Source organism: Zootoca vivipara, chromosome 6, assembly GCF_963506605.1.
Source record: "Zootoca vivipara chromosome 6, rZooViv1.1, whole genome shotgun sequence".
In the NCBI taxonomy this organism is placed as follows: Eukaryota; Metazoa; Chordata; class Lepidosauria; order Squamata; family Lacertidae; genus Zootoca; species Zootoca vivipara.
The window spans coordinates 16,003,012-16,018,667 of record NC_083281.1 but is presented as its reverse complement, the minus strand read 5'-3'; the positions used below and the strand labels follow the sequence as shown (position 1 = coordinate 16,018,667).

At 52.3% G+C, this 15,656-nt stretch overlaps 1 protein-coding gene across 2 annotated transcripts in view; it reads right to left on the bottom strand.

Moving 5' to 3' along the window:
- Positions 1–15,656, bottom strand: part of PPP1R13L (protein phosphatase 1 regulatory subunit 13 like) — a 39,770-nt gene that overhangs the window by 3,342 nt on the left and 20,772 nt on the right. Inside the window, exons 2-12 of one of the 2 annotated variants that reach the window (XM_035117668.2) lie at positions 14,885–15,003; positions 11,184–11,314; positions 9,325–9,895; positions 8,788–8,886; positions 8,056–8,153; positions 6,993–7,389; positions 5,555–6,105; positions 4,344–4,481; positions 2,718–2,851; positions 1,379–1,545; positions 562–761 (exon numbers count right to left, since the gene is read on the bottom strand). In XM_035117668.2, coding sequence (XP_034973559.2) covers positions 562–761; positions 1,379–1,545; positions 2,718–2,851; positions 4,344–4,481; positions 5,555–6,105; positions 6,993–7,389; positions 8,056–8,153; positions 8,788–8,886; positions 9,325–9,895; positions 11,184–11,314; positions 14,885–14,939 — 2,541 coding nt within the window. In that variant the 5' untranslated portion in view covers positions 14,940–15,003. The remainder of the gene's footprint in view (positions 1–561; positions 762–1,378; positions 1,546–2,717; positions 2,852–4,343; positions 4,482–5,554; positions 6,106–6,992; positions 7,390–8,055; positions 8,154–8,787; positions 8,887–9,324; positions 9,896–11,183; positions 11,315–14,884; positions 15,004–15,656) is intronic. The other variant, XM_060275485.1, reaches the window with a different exon arrangement.

Sequence of the window (15,656 nt, the reverse complement as noted above, 5' to 3'; positions counted from 1 at the left end):
AGGCCCAGTATACCTGAAGGAGCGTCTCCACCCCCATCGTTCTGCCCGGACACTGAGGTCCAGCTCCGAGGGCGTTCTGGCGGTTCCCTCAGTGCGAGAAGTGAGGTTACAGGGAACCAGGCAGAGGGCCTTCTTGGTGGTGGCGCCCACCCTGTGGAACGCCCTCCCATCAGATGTCAAGGAAATAAGCAACTATCTGACTTTTAAAACACATTAGAAGGCAGCCCTGTTTAGGGAAGTTTTTAAATGTTTAATACTGTATTGTGTTTTTAATATTCGGTTGGGAGCCGCCCAGAGTACAAATTCTACAAACACCCTCCATATCCCCTCAAAATCATTTCTCCTGCATTTTCCCTGTCTTACCTTAATGGCACATGTTAATTTATCATTAACAGCTAAATCCCACACCTCTTTATACCATTCTTCCATTTTATATTCTGCTTGCCCCTTCCACTTCCTAGCTGTAATAATTTGTGCAGCTGTCAATATATTTGTGAACAAGTCCTTTGTAGCCTGTGAACCTCCCAGCATCTCATCCCAGTACATGTTTTGAACACTCACCCCGAAGTAGTTCTTGGGCACGTAGCCCTCCTGGCCGTAGAGAGAGGCCCACCACCAGTCCGTTTCGTCGGGGCTGTCGTGGCGCAACACGGTGACGGGCTCGCCCTCACGGAAAGACAGCTCGTCACTGAACTCGGCGCTATAATCCCACAAGGCGTAGACCACCCCGTTGTTCATCAAGCCCATATTCTGCTCAACATCTGCAATGAGGAATGGGGAGCCCCCCCCCCCAATGTGGATCAACATGCAATCAAAACTCAAGCTTTCACTGCCACCCACCACCTGAATCCTAGAATTGTGGTGTCGGATGCTCTGCCTCTACTATGCTCACAGGCAGCAATGCTTCCGAACACCAGTTGCTAGAAACCACGGGGGTGGGGGTGGGGAGAGAGAATTGCTCTTGTTCTTGGGGGTCCCGTTTGAAGGTTTCCACTTTGGGGGAACCTGGTTGGCCACAGAGAGAAGAGTATGGTGGATCAGATGGTCCACCTGATCCAGCAGACATGCTCTTGGTATGTCCTCATGGAACCTCCAGGTCCAGGAGAAGTCTACCCAGATCCCCAGGTTCTTAGAGGTATTTGGCCATTGCAAGGGCAGGAGGCTGGACTAGGTGGGCCCTTTTTGGCCTGATCCAGCAGGTTCTCCCCACAGCTCAGAGACCCACAGTCCGTTTGTTTGTTTCCCCCCCTTCTGAAAAAATGGCCAGACTAAATTTGCAGCCACAATATGTATAATTTAGCGCATGGAAATGTTTTGCAGCTGTGTGGCACAGGACTTTCCAGTGCCTGTCCCCCCCCCTGCCTTCCTGCCGCCTCACCTGCCAGGTAGCTGAAGCACTCGCTGTAGCCCTCGCGGTACGGGTCGCACTTCTCGATGGCCATGCTGCCGTCACTGAAAGTGGTGGCGAAAATGGCCGCTCCGTGCTTGACCAGGGCTACGCAGATGGCCGTGTCGTTGCAGGAGGCAGCACAGTGCAGGGGTGTCCTGGGAAAGAGAGCGGGGTGGGAAAACACCCAAGCTCAGTGCCCTGCTCGTATGACTTAACTGCAATTCCTGCAATGCAGGGAGTTGGACTAGATGGCCCCTAGGGTTCCCTTCCAGCTCTACAGTTCTGTGGTTCTGCAGCTTCCTCCTGGGCTGAGACCTGGGTGCCTCCAGGGACTCCCCTGCCCCCCAGCCTCCCACAGTGCTTGGGGGATGGTGGGGGTGTAGGGAGAGAAGGAAGCTGTGGAGCATTGCAGCTGCATTTCCTCCTTCCCCTAGGGAATTGCTGCAGCCCGATTGCTGACAAAAGCCAAGGGCTTGCCAGGATACAACACCTGTGCTCAGAGATCCGCACTCGCTGCCAGGTTTAAGGTGTTAATAACTAGTACACAAAGCCCTTAACAACTTCGAAAACCGGTTTGTCAGCGAGATCACTTCACCCCACAAACGCCCACTCAGCCACTTCAGTCGGTGGATCTGGCCCTGTTCCAGGTGCCCCATATTCCCCGTTCTGCATTTGTAGATGGCTTACTGTGGCAGTGCCTACACTTCGGAACTCCCTGCCTCTTGATATCCGGGCAGGTGCCTTTGCTGCAAAGCCTTTTCGGCACTTGCTAAAAACGTCCTTATTTAGACGCTGAGGCTCCAATACTTTGGCCACCTCATGAGAAGAGAAGACTCCCTGGAAAAGACCCTGATGTTGGGAAAGATGGAGGGCACTAGGAGAAGGGGACGACAGAGGACGAGATGGTTGGACAGTGTTCTCGAAGCTACGAACATGAGTCTGTCCAAACTGCGGGAGGCAGTGAAAGACAGGAGTGCCTGGCGTGCTATGGTCCATGGGGTCACGAAGAGTCGGACACGACTAAACGACTAAACAACAACAACAACAACACCCGGGTGCTCAGAAAACTGGGGCAAGTTTTCTTTTTAGCCGATTGTTATTGTAACTTTTCAAATATCGTGTTATTGCTTTATTTATAACATTTGTACACCTTCCTATACCTGCAGGGTGGTTCACAACATAAAATTACGATCTAAAAGACCCAGAGTACATAATGAAAATGAAAAACAAGGAAAACCCAAGAATCCCAAGAGCAACAATTTAATTGTTTTGGCTTTTTTAGTAAGCTGCTTTGAGGGATTTTGGATAAATAAATAAAAAGGCTCACCATCCATGGCTGTCCGGGGAGTTGACGTTGGCCCCAATGTTGATCAGGTAGTCCACAATGTTGTAGTTGGCACCGCAGATAGCATTGTGCAGAGCAGTGATTCCCTCGTCGTTTGGCTGGCTCGGGTCGTTCAACTGGGGGAAGAAACAGGGGAAGGCACATTTGGAGGGTCCGTGTGCTTGTGTGTGTTTCAGCTGCCACGGTTTTTATTTTACTTATAAAAAAAATCATATACCGCTATTCATTAAAAAGGTATCAGAGCCAGTAGTAGACAAAAGTCCTACGACAAAAACCACGTAAATATGTTACAGTCAGAGAAAAGGCGACCCAAAAGCAACACGATGGAAGCTCATAAAATTACACACGGCACTGAAAAAATGGAGAAATAAAAGGCGCGTCAGAAACAACATGAGTTTATAAAACGATGCATGCCAAGGAGGAAGCAGGCAGGGAAAGGATTGGAAGATCCTTGGAAGATTCAGGACCGATAAAAGAAAGTCCTCCTTCACACAGTGCAAACTGTGGAACTCCCCGCCACTTGAGAAGAGGCTGTTGGGCCAGGCCAAAAGGGGCTCATCTGGTCCAGCGTCCTGTTCGCACAGGGCCTGACCAGATGCCCAAAGAGAAACCAGCAAGCAGGATTCAAACACAAGAGCAACTCTCCCCTCCTGCGGTTTCCAGAAACTGGAATTCAGAAGCATTGCTGCCTCCCGCCAAGGACACAGAGTATAGCCATTGTGGCTAAAGGTAAAGGTAAAGGACCCCTGACAGTTAAGTCCAGTCGTGGACAAATCTGGGGTTGCGGCACTCATCTCGCTTTACAGGACGAGAGAGCCGGTGTTTGTCTGCAGACAGTTTTTCCGGGTCATGTGGCCAGCAGGACTACGCTTCTGGAGCAATGGAACACCAAAACCAGAGCAGCGCACTGAAACGCCTTTTTTACCTTCCCGCCAGAGCAGTACCTATTTACCTACTTGCACTTTTTGGGGTGCTTTCGAACTGCTAGGTTGGCAGGAGCTGGGACCAAACAACGGGAGCTCACCCCGTCGCAGGGATTCGAACCGCTGACCTATTGATCGGCAAGCCCAAGAAGCTCAGTGGTTTAGACCACAGCGCCACCTGCGTCCCCAGCCAGTGTGGCTAGAAGCCATCAATAACCCTCTCCTCCTCCATGAATTTGTCTAATCCTCTTTTAAAGCCATCTAGATCGGTGGCTGTCGCTGTCTCCTGTGGGAGGGAGTTCCACAGTTTAACTCTGCGCCGAATGAAGGAGGGCTTTTTTTTCTGTGCCCTGAATCTTCCAGCATACAATGTTACGAGAGAGGGAGACAACCTTTTCTCTCTCCGCTTTCTTCATGCCCTGCGTAATTTCATAAATTACCACCATGTCCCCTTTGACTCACCTCTTCCCTAAATTTTTAAAAAACTCCCAAGCGCTGCAACCTTTCGCCATCTCCTCGGTTGTTTCTGAACCTTTCCCAACTTTGCGATCTCCTTTTCGAGCTGAGGCGACCAGAACAGCGTGCAAGATCCCCAAAGTCGGCCGCACCACAGGTTTCTGCTCTCTCCCCAAAACCCACCGCAGCCAGGACACTCCCCAAAGATACCCGCCCCCCCCAAACCCACCTCCTTCATGGCTTCCTTCACGACTTCCAACTCGCCGGTCAGGGCCGCATCCAGTAGCAGCACCAGGGGGTTGAGTCGCGCCCTCTTTGTCAGCCGCTTCCGTGGGGAGGCTCCCTTGCGCAGCACCGAGCGCTTCTCCTGTTGAATGGCAGAGGCAGGCAGCCATCAGTGGCCCCCTTGGAAAGGGCCATTCCCCCCCCCCCTCTGCCTTTCGAAGCCAAGACTCAATCCAGGAATGTGTGAAGCGTGGTTTTTTAAAAAACGCCACAAGTGCCTCTGAACAGGTGCAGAGCGCTCTCTAGTCAATAACTACGGTACCAGGGACAGCCAGGGACTGGGTTCGAGGTCTTGTGGGTTTAGCCTCTCTCCTTTTAAAGAACGGGTGAAGCAGCCTTCTACAGACCATTTGGCTCCATCTAGGCTAGCATTCTCAACTCTGACAGGCAGCAGCTCTCCGGGCTTCCATGCACACAGACAGAGAATGGGGGGGTGTTTGTTCTCTCCCGTGACCTGTTCTGTTTAGCTCAGCCTTTCTGGTGCTGGGGAAGAAGCCCTCTGTACATGTGCAGAGGCACCTCCCAGTTTCATGTGCTTTAGAGGCCGATTGAAGGTGCCCAGTTTCTAATGTGGGCAGAAATGCCATTTAAGGCAGAGACCAGGGGTGGGAGATCTCAGGCCCCTGGGCTGGATGAAGCCTTACAAGCCCTGATCTGCACCCTCAGAGTGTTTTTGCTTGGCTGGAGTGTGTCCTTGCCTGCCCGGATGAAGAGGTGAGTGTGTTTGTGGGGTGGGTGGCGGCACATTTGTCTTTGCACGCTTGTGTTTGTGCATGTGCCTTTGCCTGGAGTGCCGCCCACTGTGCAAAGGCAAGAGACCACCACCCATCGCTCTGCCCAACTTTTCCTTCCAGCCCTGGCAACTGCTAGTCCCAAAAGGAAATGGCACAAAAGGAAACAGGAACGGGGAGGGAGGAAGAAAAAGAAAAGCACGGTTGTGCACCAGTTCTTAAAAGATAACTGCTTGGATGGAAATGCAGCCCAATCAAATGATTCTTAAATTGTTGAGCCTGCCCTGAGACTTGCTGGTGAAATAAATTTAATAAATAATGCAGCCCTTGGCCCCGTCCACTTTTGGCCCTGCCTACCACCCACATGCAGACCCCAGAAGCTTGCCCACAAGTCAATGTGACCCCACCCCTGCCATTGACCTACCGGACTGGGCAAAGGACTGAAGCTCACTGGGCTCTCTGGCAGAGGCGGAGGTGGAATGGGGGGTGCCGGCATTGGTGGCAGGGGGGCTGCTGGGGTGGGGGCCGCGACAGCCCCTGGCGGCCTCTGCTCCATGGCCTCGGTGATGGGCGAGAGCTCAGTCTGCGGGGACGCTTCTCCGGCCAAGGCAGTGTCCTCCTTGCGGGGGTGGTGGTGGAAAAGGCGGCTGATGATCTGGCGGTACTGGTTCTTGTGGGTGGGGGGCAGGGCGGGGCTGGGACACTGCTCCATGGAGCCGCGGCGCTTCAGGGGCCGGGGCATCTCAGCCAGGACCCGTGCCACCTCCTCAAACTCGGGCACTTTCTGGGCCTCGGGGGGCAGCAGAGGGTGCAGGCGGGTGGGGCTCAGAGGCCGGGGGACCTCTTCCACTTCGGCCGGCTCCCCTCCCGGAAGGAGGTTCTCCAGCTCAGCCTCTGTGTCGCCCGCGGTCAAGACGATGGGGACAATGCGGACGGGCTCAGACGGGGGGCTGGCAGCTTTGGCGACACCGTTTCCTGGAAGAGAAAGAAGAGAGGGGTCACCGCTGGGGATGCCATTCCTAGGAAAGGAAGCGCTTCCTGGGACACGAATGTTGGAGTTGTGGCGTCGGAAGGGACCCCAAGGGTCATCCAGTCCAACCCCCTGCAATGCAGGAATCTCAGCTGAAGCATCCATGAGAGATGGTCATTCAACCTTTGCTTAAAAACCTCCAAGGAAGGAAAGTCCACAACCTCCCAAGGGAGGCTGTTCTACTGCCAAACGGCTCTTCCGTATTTAGTCAGAATCTCCTTTCTTATACAGTGGAACCTCGGTTCTCGAACGTCTCCATTGACAAACGTTTCGGAACCCGAATGCCGAAAACCCGGAAATAACTGCTTCAGTTTTCGAATGATTCTCGGAAGCCGAACAGCTTCCGTTTTGAGTTTCCCTATTGTATTGAGGCTTCCACTTTCATTTTTCGGTTTTTGAACGTTTTGGAAGTCAAACAGTCTTCCGGAACGAATTACCTTTGGAAAGCGAGGTTCCACTCTAACTTCAATTCATTGATTTGGGTCCTCCTCTCTGGAGCAGCGGAAAGCGAGCTTTCTCCATCCTCCATGGGGCAGCCCTTCAGATATGTGAAGATGGCACTCCTATCTCCTCTCAAGTCTCCTCTTTCCCTGGCTAAACTGACCCAACTCCTTCAACCGCTCCTCATCAGGCTTGGTTTCCAGACCCTTGACCATCTTGGTTGCCCTCCTCTGCCCACCTTCCAGCTTGTCAACACCCTTCCTAAATTGTGATGCCCTGAATTGGACACAGTATTTCAGGTGTGGTCTGTCTAAGGCAGAAGAGAGAGGCAGAAGAGAGTTGATGCAGCCAAGAATGGTATTAGCCTCTTTTGCTGCTGCGTGACGCTTACCTTCGCTCCCGAGCGAGGCCATGCGCAGGTGGTGCTGGCTCTGGGGCAGAATCGGCTGCATCAGCTGCTTGTGGAGGGAGCGGAGGAAAAGCGAGGACCCCGGGGGCCCCTGGGAAAGTGGGAACTTCTGCCCAGCTGCTCCGTACTCCCAGAAGGCGTTCTGCAGCCGGAAGATCATGGAGAGCGGCAGCGGCTTGTGGCGCTTGGGGAGGCTGCCTTGTGGGTTCGGGGGCGGCATGGGGATGCGGGAGATGGGCTGCCAGTTGCGGGGCAGGGTTCCCGTCGGGTTGCTGGGGAGGGAGCGACGGAAGGTGGTGTCCGGGCGCCGCTCGCTGGCAAGTGGGGAGACCTTGTAATTCCTGGGCAAGGTGGCGCTGTGCATCCCATAATGCTCCTCCTACGGGAGAGGAAGCAAAGAGAGGTGAGACACCCCCAGAAAACAGCCTCCGTATTCACACACCTAAGAGCATAAGGGGAGCCATGGTGGGTCGGTCCAACGGCCCATTTAAGTCCCTGTTTCTGAAGTGGCCAAGTGCCCCTAAGAACCTAGATAGACTGCCCCTGGACCTGGAGGTTCCATAAAAACATAAGAAACATAAGCCAGATCAGGCCAGTGGCCCATCTAGTCCAGCCTCCTGTTCTCAGAGTGGCCAACCAGATGCCCATTATGGGAAACCTACAAGCAGGATTTGAACACAAGATCTAGCTATTACATTTTTCACCCCTGAGGTTGCAAATCTATACCCGCCTCCCCTCACTTTAATTTGTCACCATCGCCCGAAATTTCAACCTGCCAATGAGCGCCACCCCCTGGAAAGTCTTTCTTGAGAGATAGTGTTGTGTAGTGGTTAGAGCACTGGGCGAGGACCTGGGAGAGACCGGGGTTCGAATTCCCGCTCAGCCATGAAGCTCCCTGGGTGACCTTGGGGCAGCCTAACCTACCTCACAGGGCTGTCGTGGAGAATTAAATGAGGAGGAGAACAAGAAAGGAGAAAAGGTGGGATATAGGTGAAATGAGTAAACCCCACAGACCGAAAGGGGAGCCGCGCAGGCCCAAACTTACCTTGCTTGGCCCGATGCCCCCGTCTAAACTCGATTCCCTCCAAGGAGCCAGCGGGACGCCTGCCGGGCTCTGGCGGAGCCCCATATGGGCATCTCCTCCTGGGGGGGGGGAGAAAGAGAGACTTATTGGAGATGGGATGCCCAGTGCTGGATAAACCATTAAGCAAAAAAAGGCACTTACTTAGGGCATCAAGGGAAGAAGGGGGGCAACCACAGAACTTTCCCATTGCCAGATTTTTTACCCTTTGTGGTCAGAAATTGCTCCACTGAGCGTTCCTTTTCTCAGCTGAAGTCTATTAGAAATCCCAGCAGTACAACTATGCGACAAGGCAGCCTGGGTGCCTGATCTCCACCAGGCATAGGAGATGTGTCACGTGAGATTGGTTTTGAGGACCTGATCAAAAGACTTTGCAATGAGAAAAAGTAGGAGAATCCCCCCCCCCAAATATAAAGAAAGTGGAAGTATACAAAAATAAGCCTTGTTTTCCACCTTTCTGTAAGCCTCAAAAATTACTTTACAGTTTATTATTGCCTATATTTTGAATTAGATATATATGGGGGCCTCTAAAGAATCCAGCCCTGCGGATGCCCCAGCAGCCTGGCTGCCCACCATGGAGCCCCGGGGTGAAGCCCTTTCCTTGCCCCCCCCCACTTTGCCTCCTGCCTGCCCGCCCACTAGAGCATCGAGACGTCTCTCCCTCTCCTCCCTCCAGAGACCCCGGCTGACACTCACGCTCATAACCAACTGGGTGGGCCGCCTTCTTCTCATACGCCACGTCCAGGTCGGATTCGTTCCACCCTTTCTGCACCCTCCTCCGGATCACAAGGTCATCTGCAGAGAGGGAGATCTTCAGAGATGCACCCAAGGACCTTTCTCCTTGGCCCAAAACCTCTGGCTCATGTCGTCTTTCCTGACCTTCCAGCCCAAAGCTTTTCAATCTTGAGCTCATCCCCAGTGCCTATTATTATTATTATTATTATTATTATTATTATTATTATTATTATTATTATACCGCCCTATACCCAGAGGTCTCAGGCAGTTAACAGAACCTACCCGTATATTATAAAGAATTCAGAAAGCAATTTGCGTTTCCCACCAAGGCTGATAACACAGCACAATTCGAATTGCACAATTATCCAAAATCCAATTAATTCTGTTCCATTAACTTGACGAAACTGATGGGCTCGTGACCCAAAGGCTAGCAGTCCCACCCCCGCCTCAAAAGTGCCCAACCACCAGACCCCCCCACAGTCCTCGCTCGACCTTTACCTTGAGACCGGAAAGGTGCAAAGGTGCTGGGTGCCGACGGGTACAGGCTATGGCTCTCGTATGGTGGCGGCAGAGGTGGCCGCGGGGACGGCACCCGGTCCGGGAAGAAGGACTGTGGCACAGCTCCTTCCGTGGGCATCCGTGGGGAGCTGGCTCGGCCCAGCGGCCCAGCATAGGTCTTGTAGTCATACTGGCGCTCCAGGGAGAGGCTGGGCCGGAGGGAGCGGGGAGAGGCCGTGGGGCTGGGCGCTGTCTCGTAGGGTACAGGCAGCACCTTGGGCCTGGGGGGCGGCAGTGCCCGGTCCACCTCCGGCTGGAGGAAGAGGGACGGCCGTGGCGAGGTGGGGCGGCCCAGCGGGGACCTGGGTGCGAAGAGCTGGCTGGGGGACGACGAGCCGTACGTGGAGCTGTGTGAGAATCCCGGCGCCGCTTCCCCAAAGGAGTAGTGGGTGCTCTCCGTGGTCTCCGTCGCCAGGCTCTTGCGGGGGAAGAGGGGCAGCGGGGAGGGGGAGATGGGACTCATCCTGCCCAGCAGCTCGTGGGACGGGCTGGTGCTGAATCTCTCCATAGCCTGCCAGGAACAGAGAAAGGAGATTTGGGGGGGGGGGCGACTCGACAATGTCCACCCTGCCAGGCCTGGCAAAATAAGAGCTGGCCAGGGTCACAGGAATTGGTTGGCAAGAATTGGTTGGCAAGCAAGCTCTCTCCACAAGGCTGCTTGTGGGGACCCTCTTTGCCCCTCCCACCTCCCAATTCCCCAACAACTGGCTTCTCTTGAAGATACTTGCAAGGGGATCAGAAGAGGCTGCTGGGGCGACCAAGTCAGATGAGCGAGGCACTTTTTTTCTAGGAAAAACGGTGCCGGAACTCACCACAAACCTTTTACAGTACTAGCAAGAATTCTTTCAATGCATTAATTCTATCCTGGAAGCTATCACTCGGCTTTGCAACACATTTTTAAAAGAATAGCCTGACTAGGTTTTCAGAAAACAGTCAAACCTCGGTTCTCAAATGTTTCGGCTCCTGCTTCCGTTTTCAAACATTTTTCGGAACCCAAACGTCCGGCATGGCTTCCGCTTGAGTGCAAGAAGCTTCTGCAACCAATCGGAAGCCACACCTCGGTTGTTGAACATTTCGGAAGCCGAACGGGCTTCCGGAACGGATTGCGTTTGTCAACCAAGGTTTGACTGTACTGTACCTTCTAATTGAATAACTTTCTGATGTCTGAAGTGATACTGATATTATAGTTTGAAATCTTATTTGTTACTCCAACAAGACCCATTTATCCTAAATAGAATATATAAAAAATGTGATCCCATTGAGGCAGGGCCGGATTTAGGTTTGATGAGGCCCTAAGCTACTGAAGGTAATGGGGCCCTTCAACAACAAATTGCCACTGCTATTTGTGCTGAATATATGCTATATAGTGATTTATGGACCTAATAGGTATCTCAAGCCATTTGCACATGTTGCCATGCAACCAGTCCATGCAGAATGTAGGCACCCTGTATATAGAAATGAGCAAATCAGTGATATTTGAGGGAGCAGGCTAGCAGGCGGGGGCCATGACTTACATCACAGGAACCTACACAACACAAAACACTGTTGCTGTATGTAGGTTTTATTTTTGTATCTTATATTTTTGGAAATGTACATCCAGTTTTTTTTCTTTTAGTTTTTTTTAGGGGCCCCAAGAGAGTGGGGACCGAAGCTAGAGCTTGTTTAGCTTATACCTAAATCCTGCACTACACTGAGATCCCAAGTGGTTGGCCCTTGTGAGAAGAGGGTGCTGGGTGGGCCATTGGCCGGATCCAGGAAACGCCCCCCCCCCCCGAGAGGGTCCTTTGCTGCCTCCGCACCTTGAGCTGCCCGAGAGGCTGGGCGGGGTTCTTCGTCCAGAGGGACTCCAGTTGCTTGGAGAGCTCATCCACTTTGGCCACCGCCGTGTCCAGTTCCAACTGCTTGAGGTCCATGTGCTCCGAGGCCAGAGCTGTGGGGAATGCAAGAGAGGAGGGTAAGAGAGGGAGTGGAGAGGCAGGTCTCTGCCTGGGAAGCGGGTTGGGCTAGATGACCCCTGGGGTCCTCTCCGACTCTACCATTTTTAAAGCAAAGGAACCAAGACACTTGGTTCCCGAAGGATGTCTGGACTCAAAGATGTTCGGAGCAGCTTTCCTGCAGGGCTAGCTCCTAAGCGGCTGCGGTGGTCCAAGGGCCAGGCGCAGCTCTCTGACTGGCCCTTGGGCCTTTCCTTAGCCGCCTTCCCCCACCAGCCAGCCCTGCTGAGATGATGTGAGTGCATGTAGAGAGCCTAGCCTACTGGGCAAGGTAGAAAATCCACAGGTGGTGTTTTTGCCCATTTGGCCCCGCCTACCATTGGCATGCGGCCCCCCAGAAGGCAATGCGGCCCCCAGACCCCTCCAAGCACTCCCTGCTCCTGCCCCAGGAAGGAGAGCACTAATTGATAACCCTTGTGGGCCCTGACAATTCTATGATTCTACGATCTACCGTATCCCCCTTTTTCGCAAGAATTTTGGCCCTGACATGTGGGTGGAACAAACAGAAAATGTGATCACAAAATACTGGACAGTCAGCCTACCAGGATCGTATTTAGGATTTCTGTTTAAATGGATCAGGATTGCCGAACTAGGGTATGGCAGAGGCCTGGGTTCGAATCCCTGCTCATTTGCATGAAGCGCACTGGGTGTCCCCTTGGGCCTGCTGCTGCCTCCCTCAGCCTCACCTCCCTTGCAGGGAAGGGAGGGAGCTGTGTGCACCACTTTTGAGCTGGAAGGTGGGATAACAATGTAATAAAGCAATAAATAGTTCCGCTAAGGATCTGGGGGAACCAGATTTTTCTCCAATGTTTTTTTAGCTGCCAGAGGGGGCTTGGCACTTTATGGCGCTGTAGCATATGAGATCCAAGCAGATGCACACAGAAACAAACACTCCTCAGCCACCAGGCTGCAAAATCCCTAGCAGGTGCCACCCATTTTTTTCCAGGAAGCTATCTAGGGCATCCCCCAGGGAAGGGAGGCCCATGGGGCGGGATCAAGCCTGGCGCCCGCTCACAAAGACACGCCGGCCCTACAGTGCGGGCCAAGCCCTCCTTGTTTCCTCACCCGTTTGCTGTGGGGCTATTACGCCACCTGCCTCCTGGGCAGGCTCAACGGGGTACAAAGGGTTCGGCCGAAAATGCCGCACGGATGTCAAGACAAGCTCAGGACATCCCGGGGAAGAGCCCCGCTTTGCTCGCAGCTATGAAATCCCGGGCCAGTTGCCAAGTGAAAAAAATTAAAATTAAAAAGGGCAGGTATTTGCTCCCGTGGAGCAACACACACCAGCAGGCGATGCAATATTGAATGTGTGTGTGTGTTTTTAAAAATATTTCTGAGGAGTCACTTTTCCAAGCAGAGCCTGTGCAAAGGAGCTTACACACACACTTTTGCATTTTTAAATTGTTCTTAAATATGTTATTTTGTATTTTGTATTTTTTTAATAAGGCTGATTAACATTCTATTGCCTTTTCAATGTGTTTGTGGGGGGTTGTTGTTCTGTTGTTTTAACTATTTTTTATCCTGTGAACTTCCCTGAGATCTTGTGGGAAAGGGTTGTAAATAAATCTAATAAATAATAATAATAACCTTACTCTCTTTTAACTTGCACAGTCCCAACTATATGCGGTAGCAGGCAAGGGGGGCTGAAACTGCGCAAGTTGCATCTGAGCAAGGCAGAGAGCTCATAAGCTCTTTTTGCGCCAGGTCCGCTTCAGGTTTGCTGGCGCTGAAAGAGCTTTGAAACTCGCTGCCAGGCTTGGGGAGGCAAGGCTTGCTCAGTGCACCAGCTCTGAGCATAGCTGCCAAGTTCTCCCTTTTTTTAAGGGATTTTCCCTTATGCTGAATAGGCTTCCTCACGAGAAAAGGGAAAACTTGGCAGCTATGGCTCTGAGATGCTCAGAAGGGTGGTGGGAACATAGCTGCCAAGTTTTCCCTTTCCTCGCGAGGAAGCCTATTCAGCATAAGGGAATTTCCCTTTAAAAAAGGGAGAACTTGGCAGCTATGGGTGGGAATGGGGTGATTGACTGATAGGTGTGAAAACTTGTTGATGACTGTTAACACTGCAATTGGTCTTACAGGAAAAAGCAAGGGGTGAGATGGCTAAAGATAAGAATCCAATGTCTCTATTCAGACCAGGTCTCTCCATGGTTTTAAGTTTGGTGATAAGTTGCAGTTCAGCAACTTCTCATTCCAGTTGACTCATTTTTAGCTTGTGGTCCACTAAGACCCCCTAGATCCTTTTCACATGTATTGTTGTCAGGTGTCCCCATCCTAAATTTGTGCATCTGGTTCTTCCTGCCTAAGCAGAACCTGACATTTGTCCCTGTTGACAAAAGCATTGGCCATACTAAGCTAAACGGAGCAGCAGTTTGAGTCAGTAGTGTCTTCTGTTCCTCTCTCCCTCTCTGGGATTCCTGCTTGCTTGAGTGGAGATCATTCTAGAGTGTTTGTGTCTTGATTTGGGCAACCAGGACAGATTAAGGAATCTGCTTGTTTACCACCTGCCTCCAGTGTCAAATCTTAGGTTGCAAAAGTCCCTTGGGGGGAGCAGGACACTCTCCTCTGCTACTCTGCAAAGTAACATACGCATTGGAGAGTGTTTATTATAATTATAATTATTATTATTACTATTACCATCCGGTCTTTTTCTCCCTTTGAAGTTAGTTGGGTATTTCAAAGCGGAGATGAGCAACACAAAGTCTTTGGCCTGCAGCCTCCTTTGACATTCCTGGGGCTGGCTCAGCAAAGCCCGCCATAGCCCCAAAGGCAGATTGCATAATCGCCCCATGGAAAGGCCCACTTTGCTCACGTAACACACGCTTGGAAGCCAGAGGCGCTTTTCAAAGGCTCAGGACAATAACCCCCCCCTCGCACTTCCGGTCAGAGCAAACAGCCAAACCCTCCTCTCTTCGTCTCATTCTGAAGTGTTCCAAAGCATAGCAGCCAAACCAGGAACACAAAAAAATGCAGGGGACAAAAGGCAGACCCAGCTGCTTCTGGCCTTATTTGTTTATCCTCAGCGTAATTTACCAAACTTTTGTCCTGATCGTTTTCACCAACAGCCTTGCAAGGTAGGTTAGGAATGTGCTGAGGAATGTAGCCTTGGTCCCTCTAGAACCAAATTCATGCCATACATTTAAAGCACTCTGATAGCACTTTAAACGGACATGGCTCCCCCCCACCCCGAATCTTGGGAGCTGTAGTTTGTTGAGGCAGGCCCATATTCCCTCCACACTGCTATTCCCAGAGTTCCTAGGGAAGTGGGATTGACAGTTTACTACTCTGGAAAATTGTTGTTCTATGATGCAACTTGGCTTCCCTCAAAGAATCCTGGGAGTTATAGTTTCTTAAGGGTGCTGAGGGTTGTTAAGAGACACACACACACACCCATTCGTCTCACAGAGCTGCAATTCCCTGCTCACAGGACAACAGCTGAACAATCTGTTCTAGGGTAATTTCTTCCCCAACACAACCTGAAAATCTGCTGCTGAGCTCCCCTCACTCACACTTGAAGCTGAGGTCCAGGAGGTCCTGGGCATTGGTGATGTCTTCGCTCGCCATAATGCCAGCTGGCAATCTGGGTCCCGATCCTGTCAGCCACCAGCACCCCAAGCGTCGCAGGGACCTAGGAAGACGGAGCAGCTCCATGGTTGGTGTCTGTGGACACGGGCAACCTGCTAGCAGAGCATCCCAGCCTCCCCCCCCCCCGTGCCCCGGCCCACCCCCTGTCCCACCGACACTCTCCACCCCTCTCTTCCCAGGGGTGTTTTGCAGCAAACTGAGAAGCCAGCCTTGCCAGTCACCCGCTTATTAGTCAACTCCGGTGCCAGCTCTCCCCAGGGAGGGGCTAGGTAGGGCACTTGAGTCAAGCCTCTTGGGCAATTGGAGCCCAAAGCTGGAGGCAGTACCTGGCAAGGACCACAGCAAGCCCAGGAGCTCTGCATGCGCATTTCGGTTAGAAAAATTAAAGGAGCCAAATGCAGCCCAGCACTCTCTCTCTCTCTCTCTCTCTCTCTCTCTCTCTCTCTCTCTCTCTCCCCAAACGCTGGGAGGGGCAGGATGGAGGAGCCCCAGGACTCTGCAACAAAGCATGGCTTCTTCCTGGTGCCAGGTTGGGTGGCAGCACAGCAAGCCGCCAGCCTTTGGCTCTGCAGCAACAAATGCTCCTCCGGAGAGTCGCCGGCCTGGCACCTTGAGACTATCGCGGCCAAATGCATCCTTTTCCCTTTGAAAATTTCGCTGCATTGATGAATAGACCCCGAAGCAATGAACAATAAA